The 17,689-nt window shown below is 42.6% G+C and overlaps 1 protein-coding gene across 6 annotated transcripts in view; it reads right to left on the reverse strand.

The window, feature by feature from the left end:
* ADCY9 (adenylate cyclase 9) overlaps positions 1–9,080 on the reverse strand; it is a 191,149-nt gene extending 182,069 nt beyond the window's left edge. For all 6 annotated transcript variants that reach the window (XM_050968073.1, XM_050968072.1, XM_050968071.1 and 3 more), the window contains exon 1: positions 6,706–9,080. In XM_050968073.1, coding sequence (XP_050824030.1) covers positions 6,706–8,404 — 1,699 coding nt within the window. In that variant the 5' untranslated portion in view covers positions 8,405–9,080. The remainder of the gene's footprint in view (positions 1–6,705) is intronic.
* Positions 9,081–17,689: the final 8,609 nt, after the last annotated feature.

Here is a 17,689-nt window from a genome sequence, read left to right on the forward strand (position 1 = left end):
AAAGAAGGAACCTTTTAGTTTGTGCCTGCATCATCGACATGGGGGAGTTACTGCGCAACTCTCTGGGGTATGCTGCTATTCACATCCTTGAGTCCAAACTGTTGGGCAGTGTAGACATGCCCTCAGACTTCTGAACCATAGATTGCTTGCTAGCAGTACTTACTACAAAGCTGGATAATCCCTGCTGACATCGTAATGCATAATACAGAAAAAATATTTGGATCTAATACTGTGTGATCTCTTTGAAAATAATGCCTTAAAATATTTACTGATAATTTTGTAAGAACCATTGTAAACTGAACTTCCTCACTACAGAACTGTTCCTGCCAGGTGCTATTTCCTTCTTATCTTCCATTAAAGTCAAAGGGAGACGAAGATGCTCAGCACTTTGCAGGATGGGGCCTATTAGTCCTTTAAAGAAAATGTGTGAAGATTTGATTTACAGAACTACCAGCAATAAAGACACATTTGACGTTGGGATCACTTGTTAAAAACTGATTTAGCTGAGTTTTCTAAATAAAACATCTTAGTTTTTACTGGTAACTAACAGTATGGCAGCAATGCAACGAACTCCATCCGATGTACAGTATTTTACATAAACAAAAATCATGAAAACATACTATGAAAAAGCACTTGAGACAAAAAGAAATTTCAAGACCATGCTTCTTTCAAATAGTAAAATGTCACTTCTACTTTTAACATACTTGTTAGTATCATGAACATATGAAGTTTTAAACAACAGTTTAGGCTTAGCAGTCCTTTTGTATGTTCATAACATGAAACAAAGTTTGCTAGTATGAAACAACTTTTGAAAGCATAGTTTATTCCCTTAGCACACATCTCTCAGTTACAGTGTCATTAAATACAAGCATATGCATTTTAATTTGTCAGAACAGCCATAGTGCATGTCCACATTTACCAAAGTTGTCAACCTCTATTGCCTATTGGTAATTTTCATCCCCCACTTCCTCCTCAAAGCATGCACGCACGCATCTGCACACACGCGCACACACACACAGTTTGTCCTTACAAGAAAAGCAAGAAATCTATTTTCTGCTAGGTCTGTAACCAATTCGGAGACTGCTAATTAACAAGAATCCAGAAATAACTTGGCAAGGGAATTGAGTCTTCTGTATCACATTGCTTTCAACACTTTTCTTCGCTTTCAACACTTTTCTTCACACAAGGCCAGATTCTGATACTCTTTATGAATAGCAGCTTTCTCCCCAAGGGGCCCATTGACTTCCTGGGACTACTTGTAGTTTAAGTAAAAACACAACATGTATAAGGGTATTACTAACTGGCACTTAATTACCTCAGAACAATACCTAAATGAACTAACTTTAACCAAACGTATAGAACTTCAACCAGATTAGAACACAGATAAAACACCTGGATTGGTATCAGATATATCAAAGGATAGATTTTCTTTTGCTAAAAGAACGAGGAGTACTTGTGACACCTTAAAGACTAACAAATTTATTTGTGCATAAGCTTTCGTGGGCTAAACCCCACTTCATTAGATGCATGCAGTAGAAAATACAGTAGGAAGATATATATACACAGGAGAACATGAAAAAATGGGTGTTGCCATACCAACTATAATGAGAGTAATCAATTAAGATGGGCTATTATCAGCAGGAAACAAAAAACTTTTGCAGTGACAATCAGGATGGCCCATTTCCAACAGTTGACAAGAAGGTGTCAGTAACAGTAGGGAAGGCTTGTTGGAATCACTCCCCCAATCACTCCCCAGCCAAACCCTGCAATGCCTCTCCTGGAACTAGACCTCTCAAGGTCTCCAAGGGCAAGGCTTTCTTCCTAAGGATTCGGGTATTCTGAAGAAGAGAAAGCATGTGCATGCACATGTGCATAGGTGCACACACAGATGGATAGGGGAGAAGAAATGCAGCAGAGGAGGGAGGTACTCCCCTGCCCTGGATTAGATTAATCCATTTATCTTCAACTGTCTTCTACTTTCCACTTGCAAACTAGGATCAAGCAGAAATCTGTAATTATGGTGACTATTTTTTTTTTTAAAATGTACATTCACAAAACACCTTGCCTGATTAACTTCAATTTTGGTGACAGAATTCTCATTTTCATTGATATGTCTTCAGTGCGGACAACTCTTAGGGTTTTATTGTGAGTAATGGCATTTTATCACAGTAACATGATTGAAAAAGCTCCCACTCCCGCTTCCTAGTCATCCAAGGAGATTTCCAGCAAAAATGGGGAAAGACAGACTTAACTGCTTGAAATTTCTAAATCAGACACACTCAGAGAATTTTTTTTAAGTTTACAAAAAGCAGTCTCAGCATGTGTTCCAGAAAAGGAAAGTAGTTAGTATCAAACGTAACAAGCCCACCGTTCACACTGTGGCACTACAAACAATTAAAAGAGGCAATATTAAAAAGCAAAATAGAATGGCATTATTAGGAAAATCTTAAACTAAGCTGAGGATCTAGGGAGAAGAGGAAGAGACTGAGAAATGAAATACTGAAGAGTAAATAAATCTTATGTCTGTTGTTACAGTTAGCACTACAATGCTAGAGCAGAATGATAACATCCTAGGATTACACTACTTCAACAATATTCCTCTTCTCTCTGTCTGCTATCAGCTCATTCCCACAGAAGATCTACTCATGAGGTTAAGGAAAACTTCCTATTACTGCATCACCTCACAAACACGTATCTTGCCACTCAGCAGGTCCTGGACATAGGACAAGGGAAGAGAACAAGCAATCATCAGAGACTTCAATTCCTACTACAGAAATCTCTCAGAACTCCTGCTTAAAAATAACTCTCTCTGAAGCAGGACTGAGATTCCTCACATATCTGTACAAAGCACTGCTGCTATGCTAAACTGATATCAGTGGTGTTTCTTTGTTCTGTTTTATTCATGTTCTTATGTTCACCTAACACTGTAGTATCTCTCCCTTGCAAAAAAGGTCATGAGGAGACAATACATTGCAGAAATACATCATAATAGCTCTCAGCTATTACACATCATATATATATCATAAATACACATCATAATAGCTCTCAGCACTGCTGTCATGAAGGAAAGGGACCATATCCAACACCCAGTGCAAACAGGTATGATTTTGTTTTAAAAACCACATACACCTCGATACCTCAATAGAACGCTGTCCTCGGGAGCCAAAAAAATCTTACCGGATTATAGGTGAAACCACATTATATCGAAATTACTTTGATCCACTGGAGTGTGCAGCCCTGCCCCCCCGGAGCACTGCTTTACCGTGTTATATCCGAATTCACGTTATATTGGGTCGCGTTATATCGAGATAGAGGTGTACATACACACTTTTATTTATGTTTGCATGTGTGTGTGTGTGTGTGTGTATATATGTAAAGAGCAAGTAAGAAGATGTGAGATAGTTGCTGATCTATAACAAGAGAAGGGAGAAAAAAAACTTCATATATTTCACCTTTTCCTCATTAAAGTAATTGTTTGATGAACAGGGTATGGGGGAGCACAAGTGAATGGCTCTGGAGAAAATTTTATTCATTGGTACCGTCCTTCATCTCTAGGTCCCAGCTTTAATTCAAACACCTTTAACTTGAAAATTGTCCATTTTCAACATTTAGTTAAAACCAGGTTCTACGCCTACTTTAGTCCCTGCCAAATTTTGTGCTTTAAAAAATTCACATTTCCTTCTTTACTCTACTTCTTTTCTCTTTCACTGTTTGTGCAAGTCTTTCATACAGTGACAGGTGAAACTGACTACACACAAAATACTGTCAAAGGAACAATATATTGAAAAAAACAAACATTTTCTTCTAATTTTTTAATAATTTTAAGTTAAAAAATCAGAAAAATGTGATATTTAACTTGATAACATCCCTTTAAAAGACATTACCCTCTAATCTCTGTTTGATAGGCTATATGTAAAATAGGTTAAATCCACTTCATATATTGAGAGGGGTCTAACTCAAGTGCCTCCACAAAATTTAATAGTAGCAATATAGCATAGAGAGGCAGTCTTTCAGGCAGAAAACTCTTAAGCCATTTTTAGGTCAATATCAATACCTTAAACTCTGAAAAGAAAACCACAGGCAGCCAGTCCAGACCATGAAGCTCTTGTTGAATGGGCTCATAGCAGGATATTCTGGTTAACAAACAGGTTGCTGGTATTGCACTAGCTGTCAATTCTGAATGGATTCAACATGTAACCCTGTGTACAGCACATTTTAGTAATCAAGACTGGAAGGGAGAAAGGCATGAATCATAGAGGCATGGTCAATTTGGAAAGAAAAAATTGCTAGCTCCTAGCCAGACTCAAATAAAAAAAACAAATTTGGCTACCATGGACAATGATCATCCAGAGATAACAAAAGGGATTCTAATCAGACTCTTATGATGCAAACGTGTGATATACACAACACACACTCAGTGGGACAGAATTGTTTTTAAGCATAGCTCCTTTTCCCCCAACCCAATAACATCATTTCTGTCTTATCTAGATGGAGCCTCAATCAATTTGCCCTTGTTCACAATCTCCTAGTCACCGCCAGATACTGTGGAAGGCACTATAAGAGAGAGACGAATCTGTAGCTGAGTGTAATGAGCATATTGGAAACAACACAAACCATGCTTCCTTACTAATCCTCCAAATGGCCTTCTATACTTATGTGAAGACAAAATGAAACCTCGAGGAAGACCACAAAAGAGCAACCTTGAGGTAGAGCAATAATTGCTCTACACTCCACTTTGTGATCTCCTTGGAAGATAACAAATTCACATAATAGCAGCACCATCAATTTTCGCTGTCATGCACAAGTGTATGAATACCACATTGTGATCAATGGTTCTGAAGGGAGCAGATAGACCTAATAACACCAGCAAGGGGATTTAACCTTCATCCATTACTAGATCATCATCCACCAACACAAGGACAGCCTTTAAACAATACCTATCTCAGTACACAGTGTGACAACAATCAAGGAAACAGAGTTGTTTATCCACAACCTTTCCAATTACCAGAAAGGCCAGAGTCAACCCAGGTCAGTTATGGGACAGCTTTTCCAATATCTGACTTTTTTTAAAGTATATTCTTGCCTATTCCTCTTTAAATGAAGCTTAAAGATTTCAGTATCGTCAGCTGTCAATTGGGTCAACACTTTTTACCAGCATCAAGTAAAATAAAAATCCCTGACCCAAATTCTGAGTAAAATAAGAAGCCCTGATTCTGCTTCTGTGCCTCCAACTGTGCTTTCGGAGCCTCCAACCATCATGTTACCACCCATTTCTCCCTCTAGCACGCCTTTCATCTACACTTCGCATAACATCTGTAAGGACAATTAACTCTATGTTTTCATCAAGAAAATGGGTAATATTTTCACCATAACAGCTCTCTGCCATATGTCATTTGACTTTGCCCCTCTGCCCATCTATTATACCAACTCACTGTCACTCACTCACTCTATTATCCCATTGTTTTGCACTACTCTCCTACTGTCCATATTCACTGGGCTGTCTCTGAGCCTTCTGACCTTACTTCTTACCTTTGTTACTACCAATAATCAACCTTCTTTCTCCATCATAGCCCACCCATATGATTCCCACAAGTTCTGCCCCTTCATATCCTCCACAAGCTCTTATGTACAATGAAAAAAATGTAACTGGAAAAAAATCATGCCTAATCTAAACTATCTCAAATACTTTTTATTTTCTGCTACATTCCACTCCCACTCTCATTTTATCTATTATCCAATTTCAACTGTAAACTCTGCAGGGCAAAGAATGCATGTGCACCACTCACATGACATTGTAGAAACAGAAAATGCTTGTGATGTATGCACTCACAATGGGGCAGAGTTTTACATATCAGAAAAGATAGATGTTCAAAGACAGATGCGGTTAGATCTCTCTCAAGCATTCTTTTCTTTATCCAAAAAAATCAAGGATTTCTATTTAAAATGATCACCAAAGTGAGTATTAGACATCCATATAAACAATGAAAGATATTGGAAAGATCTATTTTTCCTCTCTTAATAGCAAGTTTGTATTTGTTACATGTACCTGAACTTTTCTTAGAGCCACAAAGATGAGAGCATTTATTAGCTCAGTGAACCACCTTGAGTAGTTTTTTTCCAATCCCAAGTTTTAATTCCACAGCTGTAACTACTTGCCATCAAACTGCCAGCTACACACACTGCTCAGTTTTCTTCTATGAATCCATGTATCATTTCCCACCAAAATGCCTATTCAGATAGGTAAATAACTAGCGTTAACTCACTTTTTTTTTTACAGTGGTTAAAATCTAACTTTCTGTACCAAAACCTCACCATTTTTATATATCAGCCTGCAAAACACACACGCCTTATGTATGGCACATGAAGTTAATTAGGAAGATGTCACACTGTATTGAAACGAACATTTTGTTGAATAATAAAGACATTTAACAGTCTACTTTCTATTATGTGACATTCCCACAGGGGAGTTTTTAAGGAATTTTGAAGTCAGCAAACATTGCAAGTTCTTTTAGAAGTTCTTTCAGACCTGTCATCTCTGCTTAAAGCATCACATTCTGCAGTTTCTGTTATGTTGCTGAGTTCCAACTTGTACTGGTAAATGTAAAACTTACTCAATTTGCCTAAGTTAGTAAAGCACAGGTCAGTTAACAGGAAACCTTGAACATTCCCCCTCACTGAAGATTCATTACAAAATAAAGCACATACCTTTTAACTGGTCAGCTACCACACTCTGGCCAACTCGTTCAATCACCTTTCCATCCTCCATTTCGTAACGGTCATCCAAATATTTGGCAGTAGCTTCTGAAATATGGACCTTTCCAGCCACTCCCAACTGCTCCATTAGATTGGCCAAGTTGACATCATTAGACCACACATCAAACTTAAACCTCCTCATCCCCAAAATGCCACAAAGAACTGTCCCAGTGTGAACTCCAACTCTCATGTTCACCATTTCTTTTTTCTCTTGGCAAAACTGCTCTATGGCTTTAATCATACCCAAACCCATCTCAATGCAGCAATAGGCATGATCCGCTCGGGGCTCTGGGCATCCTGCTACACAATAATAACAGTCTCCCAAAGTACTTATCTTCTCACATTTGGTGTCCTCACACAGACGATCAAAGCGGCCAAACAGATCGTTCAAAAGCCCCACTAATGCATGGGCAGATTTGTTTGCACTCATTTTAGTAAAGCCAACTATATCTGCAAACAAAATACTCACTTGTTCAATCTGCTGCATTTTAAAAGGACGGAATATAATGGGGGTTTTCTGTATAGAGGGTTTTTTCTTCCTGTTTTTGGGGCTTGAGGTGGAATGACGTTTGACTGAGTTCTCACTTTCATCATCCCCCTGTTTCATTAAGTCATCAGCTATTATTCTTGGCATCACAGAATGAATCATCCTCTCTTTCAGTGCTTTTTCAACTTCCAAATCTTTTCCATGCATGATTGATTGCCCCACTTTCAAGAATGTGCTCCTTGATCTGACTTCAGACATGATAAATAAATGAATACCTATAGCATGGATACAGATGTGAAGCAAGGCTTTACTCAGCAGTTCCCAGTAAATTACACTGGCTCCAAGGGGTGCAAAGCAGTCTTCATCACTGAAATGATAACCAAAGGTTTCAAAAAGGACTGAGTAGGATAGTCCCAGAAACAAGCTTAAATACAAAGGTAAGTGCATTACTGTGTAGAGCAGCAAGAGCACTTCAACACACATAGAAAAACTGCCTACTTGAGAAAGGCAAGTGTCTGTGGCTCTCACAGGGAGAGTACGATTGGATATGTCATCACTTCCTGAGATAGGTGTCAAAACTTGGAACTGTGGAGCCAGAGTCAAAATAAAAACCAGGAGGGTGAGGATCAATGAGGTCCACACATAATGCTGGGCATAGATCTTAGTGAAAGTGAACAAGAAAAATGCTACACATACTAAGAGGAAGGACAGAGCTGGCACCATGAAGACAATCAGTTTCTCTCTCATGTGGATTCCAAAATATACACCCCAGAGGAGACAGGCCACACCTATGTAGAAAAGAGCATAGCGAAACCTACGCTGGGTCTGCGGGAAGCATCTCTCCATACAGGCCTCTTCCAGGTTGTTGGAGTCAAACTTGGGGTTCCACCACTTGGAGGAGGCTCTCTCAAAAAGCTGCGGCAGCTTTTTCTTGCGCAAACCTGCACCACCGCTTCCCCCTCCTCCTGTTGTTCTGCGGGCACCTCCTGACTCCCCAGAGCTGCTACAGCTGGAGATGCTGTACTTGCAATGCTTGGAAGAGGAGCAACCCTGGTGCTGTTTGGGGTTGATTCTGACCATCACACTGTTACTGTCTCCACTGGAGTCGCAGCTCACCTCAGTGCTGTGGTGATGCAGTAATTGCTGGTGCGGTGGGGAAGCCATGTTGTCAAATTTTCTTTAAGAACTTTAGGAGATGGGTCCTTAGGACTTTAAAAACAATAAATAGAGTGATCCTTGAACTTTCTGACTTGGGGCTTTTCCTAGGACAGTTGCTATTAAATTCCTTGAGAAATCACTGCCTGTTTAAAGAAACCGCCAGGCAGGTCCACATGATTCAGTTACTTATCCTTCAAACGGAGCAAGGCAAACAGGAGACTGGGACCTAGGCAGGCCCACATATTCCAATCTAACGCTGTAGTAGGTATGTCCAGCTGGCTGTCCACAAACTAGCCGCGATTTGTTCCAAGTTCGTTGCAGTTTTGCTGTCACTCCCCAGGTCCTTTCCAATAAGTGCAGCTCAGTCTCGGGAGAGTGACAAGTAGCCCTCTTCGGGAAAGGGCCTCTTCTCCATCTTTTTTGCAGCTTACCGCAGAGGAAGAGGAAGGGAGAAAGCCCCGTGCCTCCCCAGGCCAGGCGTGTTAGCAGCGTGTGGCTCTCACCGCGGCCGCACCGTCCCCACTCCTGACGTTGACACGGAGGAACAAGCCCGACTTGGCCCTGTCTGGCTCCCGCCCGCAGCCCGCGCTGCTCCGGCAGAGCCCAGCGCTTGGGGCCGGGTTATTTTCCTCGTCCCCAAATTCCCCGCGCACCGGCAGCCTCGGGACGCCCGGGAGACGCAGCCGCCACGCTGTGGTGCGGCAGCCGCCGGCCTGTGCCGCTCCCTGCCGCCCCCAGGGGCCGGCGCGGCCGTTCGCACTCGCCGGGGTGGGGGCTCCACTCCCACCGGTGGGGCCTTCGGCCTCGGAGCCGCCCCGCTCTTTCCTGACGGGCTCCCGGCGCGCAGGGACCGGCCGGGGAGGGGGGTCGGCCCCCTCAGCCACCGGCCGCCTGGCTCCGCCAAGGCCAGGCGCACGCGCCGCCGGCCGGGCTCAGCGCTTGGGCGGCCGCCGCCTCCGCTCGTGTCTGCGTCCGGGGGCCGCGGGGGCCCTGGCGGCCCCGGCTCCCTGCTGGCGAGTTAATTCAATTACCCTTCCGGCGGGGAGGCGCCGTGCCGCCGAGGGCAAGGAGCTCCGCGCCCGCTCCTCCAGGCAGGGCGGCTCAGGCGCGGCCGCGGGAGTGCGGGTGCAAAGGGGCGCGGGGCGCCGCCGCCGCCACCATCTTCGGCTGCGGGCTGTCACTGAACGGGCTGAGGGCTCGCGCAGCGACGCTCGTGCCCGTGCCACCCTCCCCCGTGGCGAGGCGGCGGGCGCGCGCCCCAAAGACAGAGCCGGGGGGGGCGCTAGCGCGCGCACCCGCCCCCAACCCGTGTCTCGCGCGCCGCCGCCTTTGCCATCCGGGGCAGGGGCCGCTGGGCCCGGGCGGCGCCCCTAGGTTGGGGTGGAGGGAGCCAGGCTGGGGCTGGGTGCCCGTTCCCTGCCTCTCCTGGCGAAGCGCTCAGGCTGCGGCCCCCGGCCCAGACTCTCCGCCCCCGTGCGCACAGCCTGCAGCAAACGGGAGGCGCCCTAGTCTCACGGCTCCCGCCAGCCCTGCGGAGGGACTGGGCGAACTCCTGCCTGCTCCGTCCCACTGTGTCCTGCGGGGCGCACGGAGCTCGGGGGAACGCACTGGGGGTCCCGCCCGTGCCAGGGAGAAGCGCTTGGTCTTGCACAGTCCGGATTGTGAGGCTAGGCCAGGAGGAAGAAATTCAGTTTGACCCTCAGATGCAATTTGAAAGCCATTTCCTTGGAAAGGAAGCATGTTTGGTATAGCACCAGTCACAGACCATAACACCGGGAAATCCATGCTGCTATTTTTAGAGAGAGTAACATTTTGCAATAGAACCATTCTCTGAGGCACAGACCTGAGTTCTTTCTCTTCTTGGTTTAAACTTGTTGTGTGACCTTAAACTAGTCATCTCTCTGGCCCGGATCCACAGATGCAGCTAGGCTAGGTTCCTAACTTTCAGTAATTTCAATGGAAATTATGAGCCTAAATACCTTCCTGGAGCTGTGCTTCAGTTCCTGTGTCATTAAAATGGGTACAATAAAATGCTCACCTACCTTCACAAGAGCATGGTGAGGTTACGTTAATTTATGTTTCTAAAACTCCTCTTCCTAAGATGGTGACTCTTACACCATTGCAAAGTATTGCTGATTTATTTATTATTGGGGCATTCTGCTGGCTGAGTTCACTTTTCTGTTACTTGAACTACAACCACACATCCTTATGCCACCTTACGTACATATCTCAGTACTCCTGGCTGACCCCCTGAACCTGTTTGTCTCTTCCCCCTAAAGAGCAAACCGTTGTCTTAGAATAATTTATTCAACAAGAGAAAGTAATAGATTTTATTTTTCTATTTTTTAAAATGGTCAGGCAGAAATTCACTCAGGTCAGAGATAATAACCAGGATCTCACTCATCTTTTTAGGAGGGTTTCTCTGTTGTTTTTTCTTGCCTTAACCATGTCATGTTTTCTGTTGGTTTTCTTTATTTTTTCCCCTCTCTCTTCAGTGGAAGCTGGTGAAATATGAAAATGGGGAGGAAAATCTGATGCACAAAGGCAGCTCAGCAGACGTTAAGGATATTATATCTGACTCAAATCAAACCAGGCAAAGTCTCCTCTACATCCTCCACCGATTATTTTCCTTTCACTCACTTTCATGTCCATGATGCTACTCCCCTCACACACTTTACCCCGATTCCTTCCTAATGGTCTGTTCCCCTTCTCTTTTCCAAGGGACCCTGCCCCACTTTCTTCACAACCCCCATTTTCACTGTCTAGCTGCTCAGATTTCTACAGCTATGGAATTTTCTAGTCCCAAGATTCCATCCCTTCTACTACTAATGAGACACTACTGAAAATAATGATCCTATTCTGGTACTCAAAGCTGGAACCCCAAATCATCAAACCATGTTATATAAATAACTATTTTATTAGCTGTATTTGTACCTGAACCTATTTCACTCTCAATAAAATTTACTACCTTAGAGATAATTTTTCGACAGGAAAAAGATTGTATTTGTATAATTAAACAAAGTGCACAACAGCAAACTTTCACTTTTCCATGTTCTCAGCAGAGTGAGAGAATTAACTAGAAATTCATTTTTTTTCATTTGCCTTTTCCCTTCTTTCAGCTCTTTAGTATGTAACGGACAGTGTCCTCCTCACACACACTCTACCATGACTTCTGTTATCTCCTCCTTCCTGATGGTTCACATTTTTCCCTCCCCATGGGCTTCCCTGCTATTGTCACTGCATTTTCTTCATTTTTTTTCTTTTCTTTCTAACTGTCCATTTCCCATCTGCTATTCCTAATTATCACTCTCAAATCTCACTCCCAAAACGCCCAGCCCCACTTGCCATTCCCAACTGTCACTTCCAACTGTCCCACTGTCATGCCTAACTTCTTAGTTCCCATTTCCCACTCTCAGGCTGACCAGTTCCTAACTGTTGTTCCCATATATTTAACATTCCCAACTGTCATTTGCAGCTGCCTAGCATCCATCCATTCCTCACAGTTGTCAGTTTCCTACTGACCATTCCCCAGCTGTCCCCTTCCCAAATGGCCGATTCCATCTGTCAAGCCCTAATGGAGCCTTCTTGTCCCAATATTCTGTCCCTGTTACAAGGATATCAAACAAAACATTCTCATCATTGTTTGAGTAGCAAAGAATCTCTCTCCATGTGCATTAATTATAATGAAGTCTTTGAAGATGAAGACAGTGAGTTTTTTCTATTTCCTTTTAACTTGTTTAGCAATTGTGCAATAAAAGGATGGCACAATACTAAAATACTGTTTGCTAAAAAAAAAAACACTCTTTCTGAGGCACTTAAATACCATGACAGTCCACAATGAGCAATTAAGATGAAATTAATGTTACTATTATAACTGGTCCTGTTATTATAGGTAATAGCTTCCATGATCAATATCTTACAACAAAGGCTTGCCTCTGTGAGTATCACTCTTGTATAAGCCAAGTTATCAAGAAAGAAATCCCTCGGCTCAGGATGCAAGGGAGCAATGTGGCTTTCAGAGTTTAACTATTAATTGGTATATTTACTCAAACCCACGGGCTACCTTTAGAATTGTTTGCATTCACATCTTTACCTCACACATGAAGGTAAATACCATTTATCATGGAAGCCTAGAGCCATGGAGAAATCATTACATTAAAAGATAATACAGGAACTTGGGGCAAAGTCCCCCTCCCCAGAAAAGGTTCAGATCCTAGTGACATAGGGATTTAAATAGAAAATGTCTAATTGCCTACAGGATCTGATGGAAAGCAGCTGCATTGGGTGGGAATACATACTGAATTATTAAAAAAACTAATAATAATACAAGATTTGTGTTGGAGAGATTAGATGATTAGAACTTTGGGATGGAAGACACCTTGAAGTTAAAGCAGTTTGTTAGTGGCAAGAGGCTATGCTTTGGGGTGATAATTTTTCCAGTCTGCTCTGTAGATCCTTATTTAATTGCCAAATAGCTACTATCAACCAAAGAGGGTGGGACAACTCTGCCAAGTTCTGGTATAGTCATGGCAGATTGGGAGAAAAGGAAGGTGATTTTGATGGGACCAGAATTTCATCCACTTCCTTTAGTTCGTTATGATTAAGGAATAGTTGGTGATAAATAAAATGCTGGCCAATCCTGATGTAGTAAAGGATGAGGACTCTGATTTTGTGTGTATTACTAAAACTTGTTTGGATTACACTGTTGGACTGCAGTTATGTACAGCTGGATATTCAGTGTCCCTGGAACCAAAAGGACCTTGGCAAGGAGGCAGTGTGCCCTTATTGGCTGAATCCAGCCATAAGTGTAGGAGGGAGATTGAAGAGACACCATCACAGGATCCAACCACATCAGCCACACCATCGGGGCTCATTCACCTGCACATCTACTAATGTGATATATGCCATCATGTGCCAGCAATGCCCCTCTGCCACGTACATTGGCCAAACCGGATAGTCTCTATGTAAAAGAATACATGGACACAAATCAGACATCAGGAATGGTAACATACAAAAGCCAATAGGAGAACATTTCAATCTCCCTGAACATTCAATAACAGATTTATAAGTAGCCATCCTTCAAAAAAAAATCTTCAAAAACAGACTTCAAAGAGAAGCTGCAGAGCTACAATTCATTTGCAAACTTAACACCATGAATTTGGGCTTGAATAGGGACTGGGAGTGGCTGGCTCACTACAAAAGCCATTTTTCCTCTCTTGTTTTTGACACCTCCTCATCAATTATTGGGAGTGGAACACATCCACCCTGACTGAATTGGCCTTGTCAACACTGGTTCTCCACTTGTAAGGTAACTCCCTTCTCTTCATGTGCCAATATATTTATGCCTGTATCTGTAATTTTCACTCCATGCATCTGAAGAAGTGGGTTTTTTTAATCCACGAAAAATTATGCCCAAATAAATCTGTTAGTCTTTAAGGTGGCACCGGACTCCTTGCTGTTTTTGCAGACTATTGGACTTTATACCCATATTATGGACTAACCATTGCCTCCTGAGCTAGGGCACATCTGTCCTGTTGGGACAAGGGATTTTGTTGATCTATCTGCAGAAGCTAATGCAACCAGAGGATTTTCAGAGGGCTTTCAGAGAGAATGTTGTTCCTACACAGCCTGTTTTCTTGAGATTTTGGTAGGACTCTATAATATTCTTTTGATCTCCATCAGTGCAGTAGTCCCTAGGCTTCCTGTTCCCCAGCCTTGGCAGTGTAAAGATGACCTGCAACAAATGAAATGAGACTGAAGACCCCCATTTGTTCTGAAATACCCCAAATCTGTTGACCTTATTGGCATACTGAAAAGTCCATCTGTTTGGACTTTTGGGGAAGGCTCTTGGGTATGAACAGGGCTGGCTCCAGGCACCAGCCCAGCAAGCAGGTGCTTGGGGTAACCAATGGAGAGGGGTCGCACGTCGGGCTCTTCGGCAGCAATTCGGCAGCAGGTCCCTCACTCCTTCTCAGAGCGAAAGACCAGCTGCCAAATTGCCGCTGAAGACTGAAGCAGCGGCGGCGGTAGAGCTGATCACGATATCAGCTTTTTTTTTTTTTTTCCCGCTTGAGGCTGCAAAAACCGTGGAGCTGGCCCTGGGTATGAATGGGATGCTGTATGTTTTGCTGATTTGAATTACTAGTTGGTTAAGATAATTTAATTTTTATAGGTTCACAGATTCTAAGGCCAGAAGGGACCATTGTAATAATCTATTCTGACCTCCTGTATAACATGAACCATATAGCTCTTTCCCAGAATAAATCTCTAGAGCATGTATTTTAGAAAAATATCCAATATTGATTTTAAAATTGCCAGTGCTGGAGAATCCACCATGACCTTTGGGAAATTGTTCCAATGGTTAATTACTCTCACTGTTAAAAATGTATCCCATATTTTCAGTCAGAAATTGTCTAGCTTAAACTACCAGCCCTTAGATCCTATTATACCTTTCTGTGCTAGATTGAAGAGTCTATAATCAAATATTTGTTTCTCCATGTAGGTACTTACAAATTGTGATCAAGTCACTGCTTAACCTTTTCTTTGTCAAGCTAAATAGATGGAGCTCCTTTCATGTATCATATAGGTCAGGTTTTCTAATCCTTTAATTATTCTCGTGGCTCTTCTCTGAACCGTCTCCAAGTAACATCCTTCTTGAATTGTGGACACCACATTTAGACACAGTATTCCAGCAGTGGTTGCGCCAGCAACAAACAGAGGTAAAATAACACCTCTGCTCCTACTCAAGATTCTACTGTTTCTGCATCCAAGGATCACAACCCTTTTGGCCACAGCATTATCCTGGGAACTCATGTTCAGCTGATTATCCACCAGGACTCCCAAGACTTTTTCAGAGTCACTGCTTCCCTGGATAGAGTCACACATCCTCTAAGTATAGGAAAAAAGAATGTAGACCAGATATATACATTTACATGTAGTCATTTAAAAACACATATTGTTTGATTGGGCCATGCTTACCAAGCAATCCAGATCACTCTATCAGTGTCCTGTCCTCTTAATTATTTACTACTCTCCCAATTTTTGTCTGCAAACTTTATCACTGATGATTTTATGTTGCTTTCTTTCAGGTCTTTGATAAAAAGGTTAAATAGCATAAGGCCAAGAACCAATCTCTGTGAAACCTAGGGTGACCAGATGTCCCGATTTTATAGGGACAGTCCCGATTTTTGGGTCTTTTTCTTATAGAGGCTCCTATTACCCCCAACCCCCTGTCCCAATTTTTCACATTTGCTGTCTGGTCACCCTAGTGGAACCTCACTGGAAACAAACCCACTCAATGATGAATCTCTGTTTACAGCTACACTTTGAGACCTGTCAGGTTATCAGCTTTTAATTCATTTCACGTGTGCCATATTAATTTTATATTGTTCTAATTTTTTAATCAGAATGTTGTGCGGTACCAGGTCAAACCCTTTACAGAAGTCCAAGTATATTACACCAACATTACCTTTAATGAAGCAAACTTGTGATCTCATAAATATCAAGTCAGTTTGATGGGATCAATATTACATAAATATTCTATGTTGGTTGGTGTGACACTTCCTGAGGTTGCCCAGGGGTCACCTGGCTACCATCTTCCCTTAGCGTAAGGAAGACTTCTCTGTACCTGCCAGGGGTCAGTTTCCTGATGCCACCAGCTACTGGCAACACAAGCATTCCCCTCTCAGCCTACACAGGCTCCACTGGCCTTAGCAACAGACACGCTCCAACCCCTGAGCCCTCCAAGCATCCGCCTGCAGAATCCAGCCCCTGATTCATTGAATGATTACAGAATTTCCAGATCCTCTGTACCCAAAGGAACAGTAGATCACAGCTTACTAGTTACAGCAGAGAACACAGCTCTGCTTGACACAAAGCACTAGATTTGTTTCCTATACAGAAAGCAAGTACAAGTTTATTTAACAAAGAACAGAGATTCAAATGCTAGCAAGCATAAATATTGAAAACAAAAGGGTTACATATAAAATAAAATCATAACATGCATTCTAGAACCTTAACTTACTTAACAAGCTGCCCTCTTGCCTAAGAGGTACTGGTTTCCCAAAGTTCTTCTCACAGCGTTTTTCAACAAAGATGACTGAGACTCACCTTTTTTGAGACCAAACCCACTGGCAGCTTATGTTCCCAGATGAAGGATTCCAACACATCTCTCTGCGCTGCTAGATATATTAGACCAGTCCTTTGTTCTTCACCTGTGAACAGGGTCCCCTGTCCCTCTGTTTACCTCTTCCTGTTAATTTCTTCTCCTGATGTCCCCACAATCTCTTTCTTGGGACTTGACTCAGTATGCAAACAGACTTCCATCGTAAGCCACACAATATACAGTGGTCAGCCAGGGAGATAAGTGTTTCTTGCCTTTTGTCTGATGGAACCTGGGTCACCTGCCTTTAACTTCAAGGCTTTAAAAACAATTTCCTATCGATATACACATATCCCCTTACCTATTATCTGCACACACATTTCATAACAATTATGATGACGAGCGTGACACAGGCTTGTAGTAGACCTTACATGACACTCTGGTAAAACTAGCATGTAGATACCCAGACCCAGGGAGTCTCTATAACTCCTATATATAACCTTTGGGTGGGCTAGAGTTTACTTCACTGCCCTTCTCCTAGTACCTAAGAACAACTCCCATACAAAAGCATATGGAGACCCAGAATTCAGTCACTGAGGATTTTTAGCAAGGACTGCACAGGGTCAAACTCCCCTACAATCAAGTCCAAAAAGAATAAAAGGAATTAACTTAATTCTTAAGTACCAATTGTATAAAATCTTATCATGATAAAGAGACATAACAATTTAATTTCAACAGCATGACATGGCTACTTTATAATACATATACATTACCTCCACAGTTATACAGAAACATCAAGAAAAGAAAACAAATTCTATCTAAACAGGTCAGTCCCCACAAAAACACAGTGAGAAGTAACTCAGAGTTCCCAAGAGCTGAGTTCACCTGAGTCTCAGTTAGAGTCTTTGATCACCAGATCTATACAATCTGGTGACAAGCACTTCAATAATATCTTCCCTCCTCTTGCTTGCAGAAATCTCCAACTGAAATCCATGCAGACTCTTCCTTCTCCTTTGCTGAAATCATTCAGGGCATGTCTACACCGGAGAAGTTACAGTGCCACCCATTACAGCAACACTCAGAGAGCGCAGAAAGAAAACCGCTGTTGTGTGTTCACACTGACAGCTGCCTGCGCAATAGTGTTTTCACACTTGCAGAACTTGCAGCTCTATTCGGAGCAGTGCATTCTG

The sequence above is a fragment of the Gopherus flavomarginatus genome, chromosome 9 (assembly GCF_025201925.1).
Source record: "Gopherus flavomarginatus isolate rGopFla2 chromosome 9, rGopFla2.mat.asm, whole genome shotgun sequence".
Classification (NCBI taxonomy): Eukaryota; Metazoa; Chordata; order Testudines; family Testudinidae; genus Gopherus; species Gopherus flavomarginatus.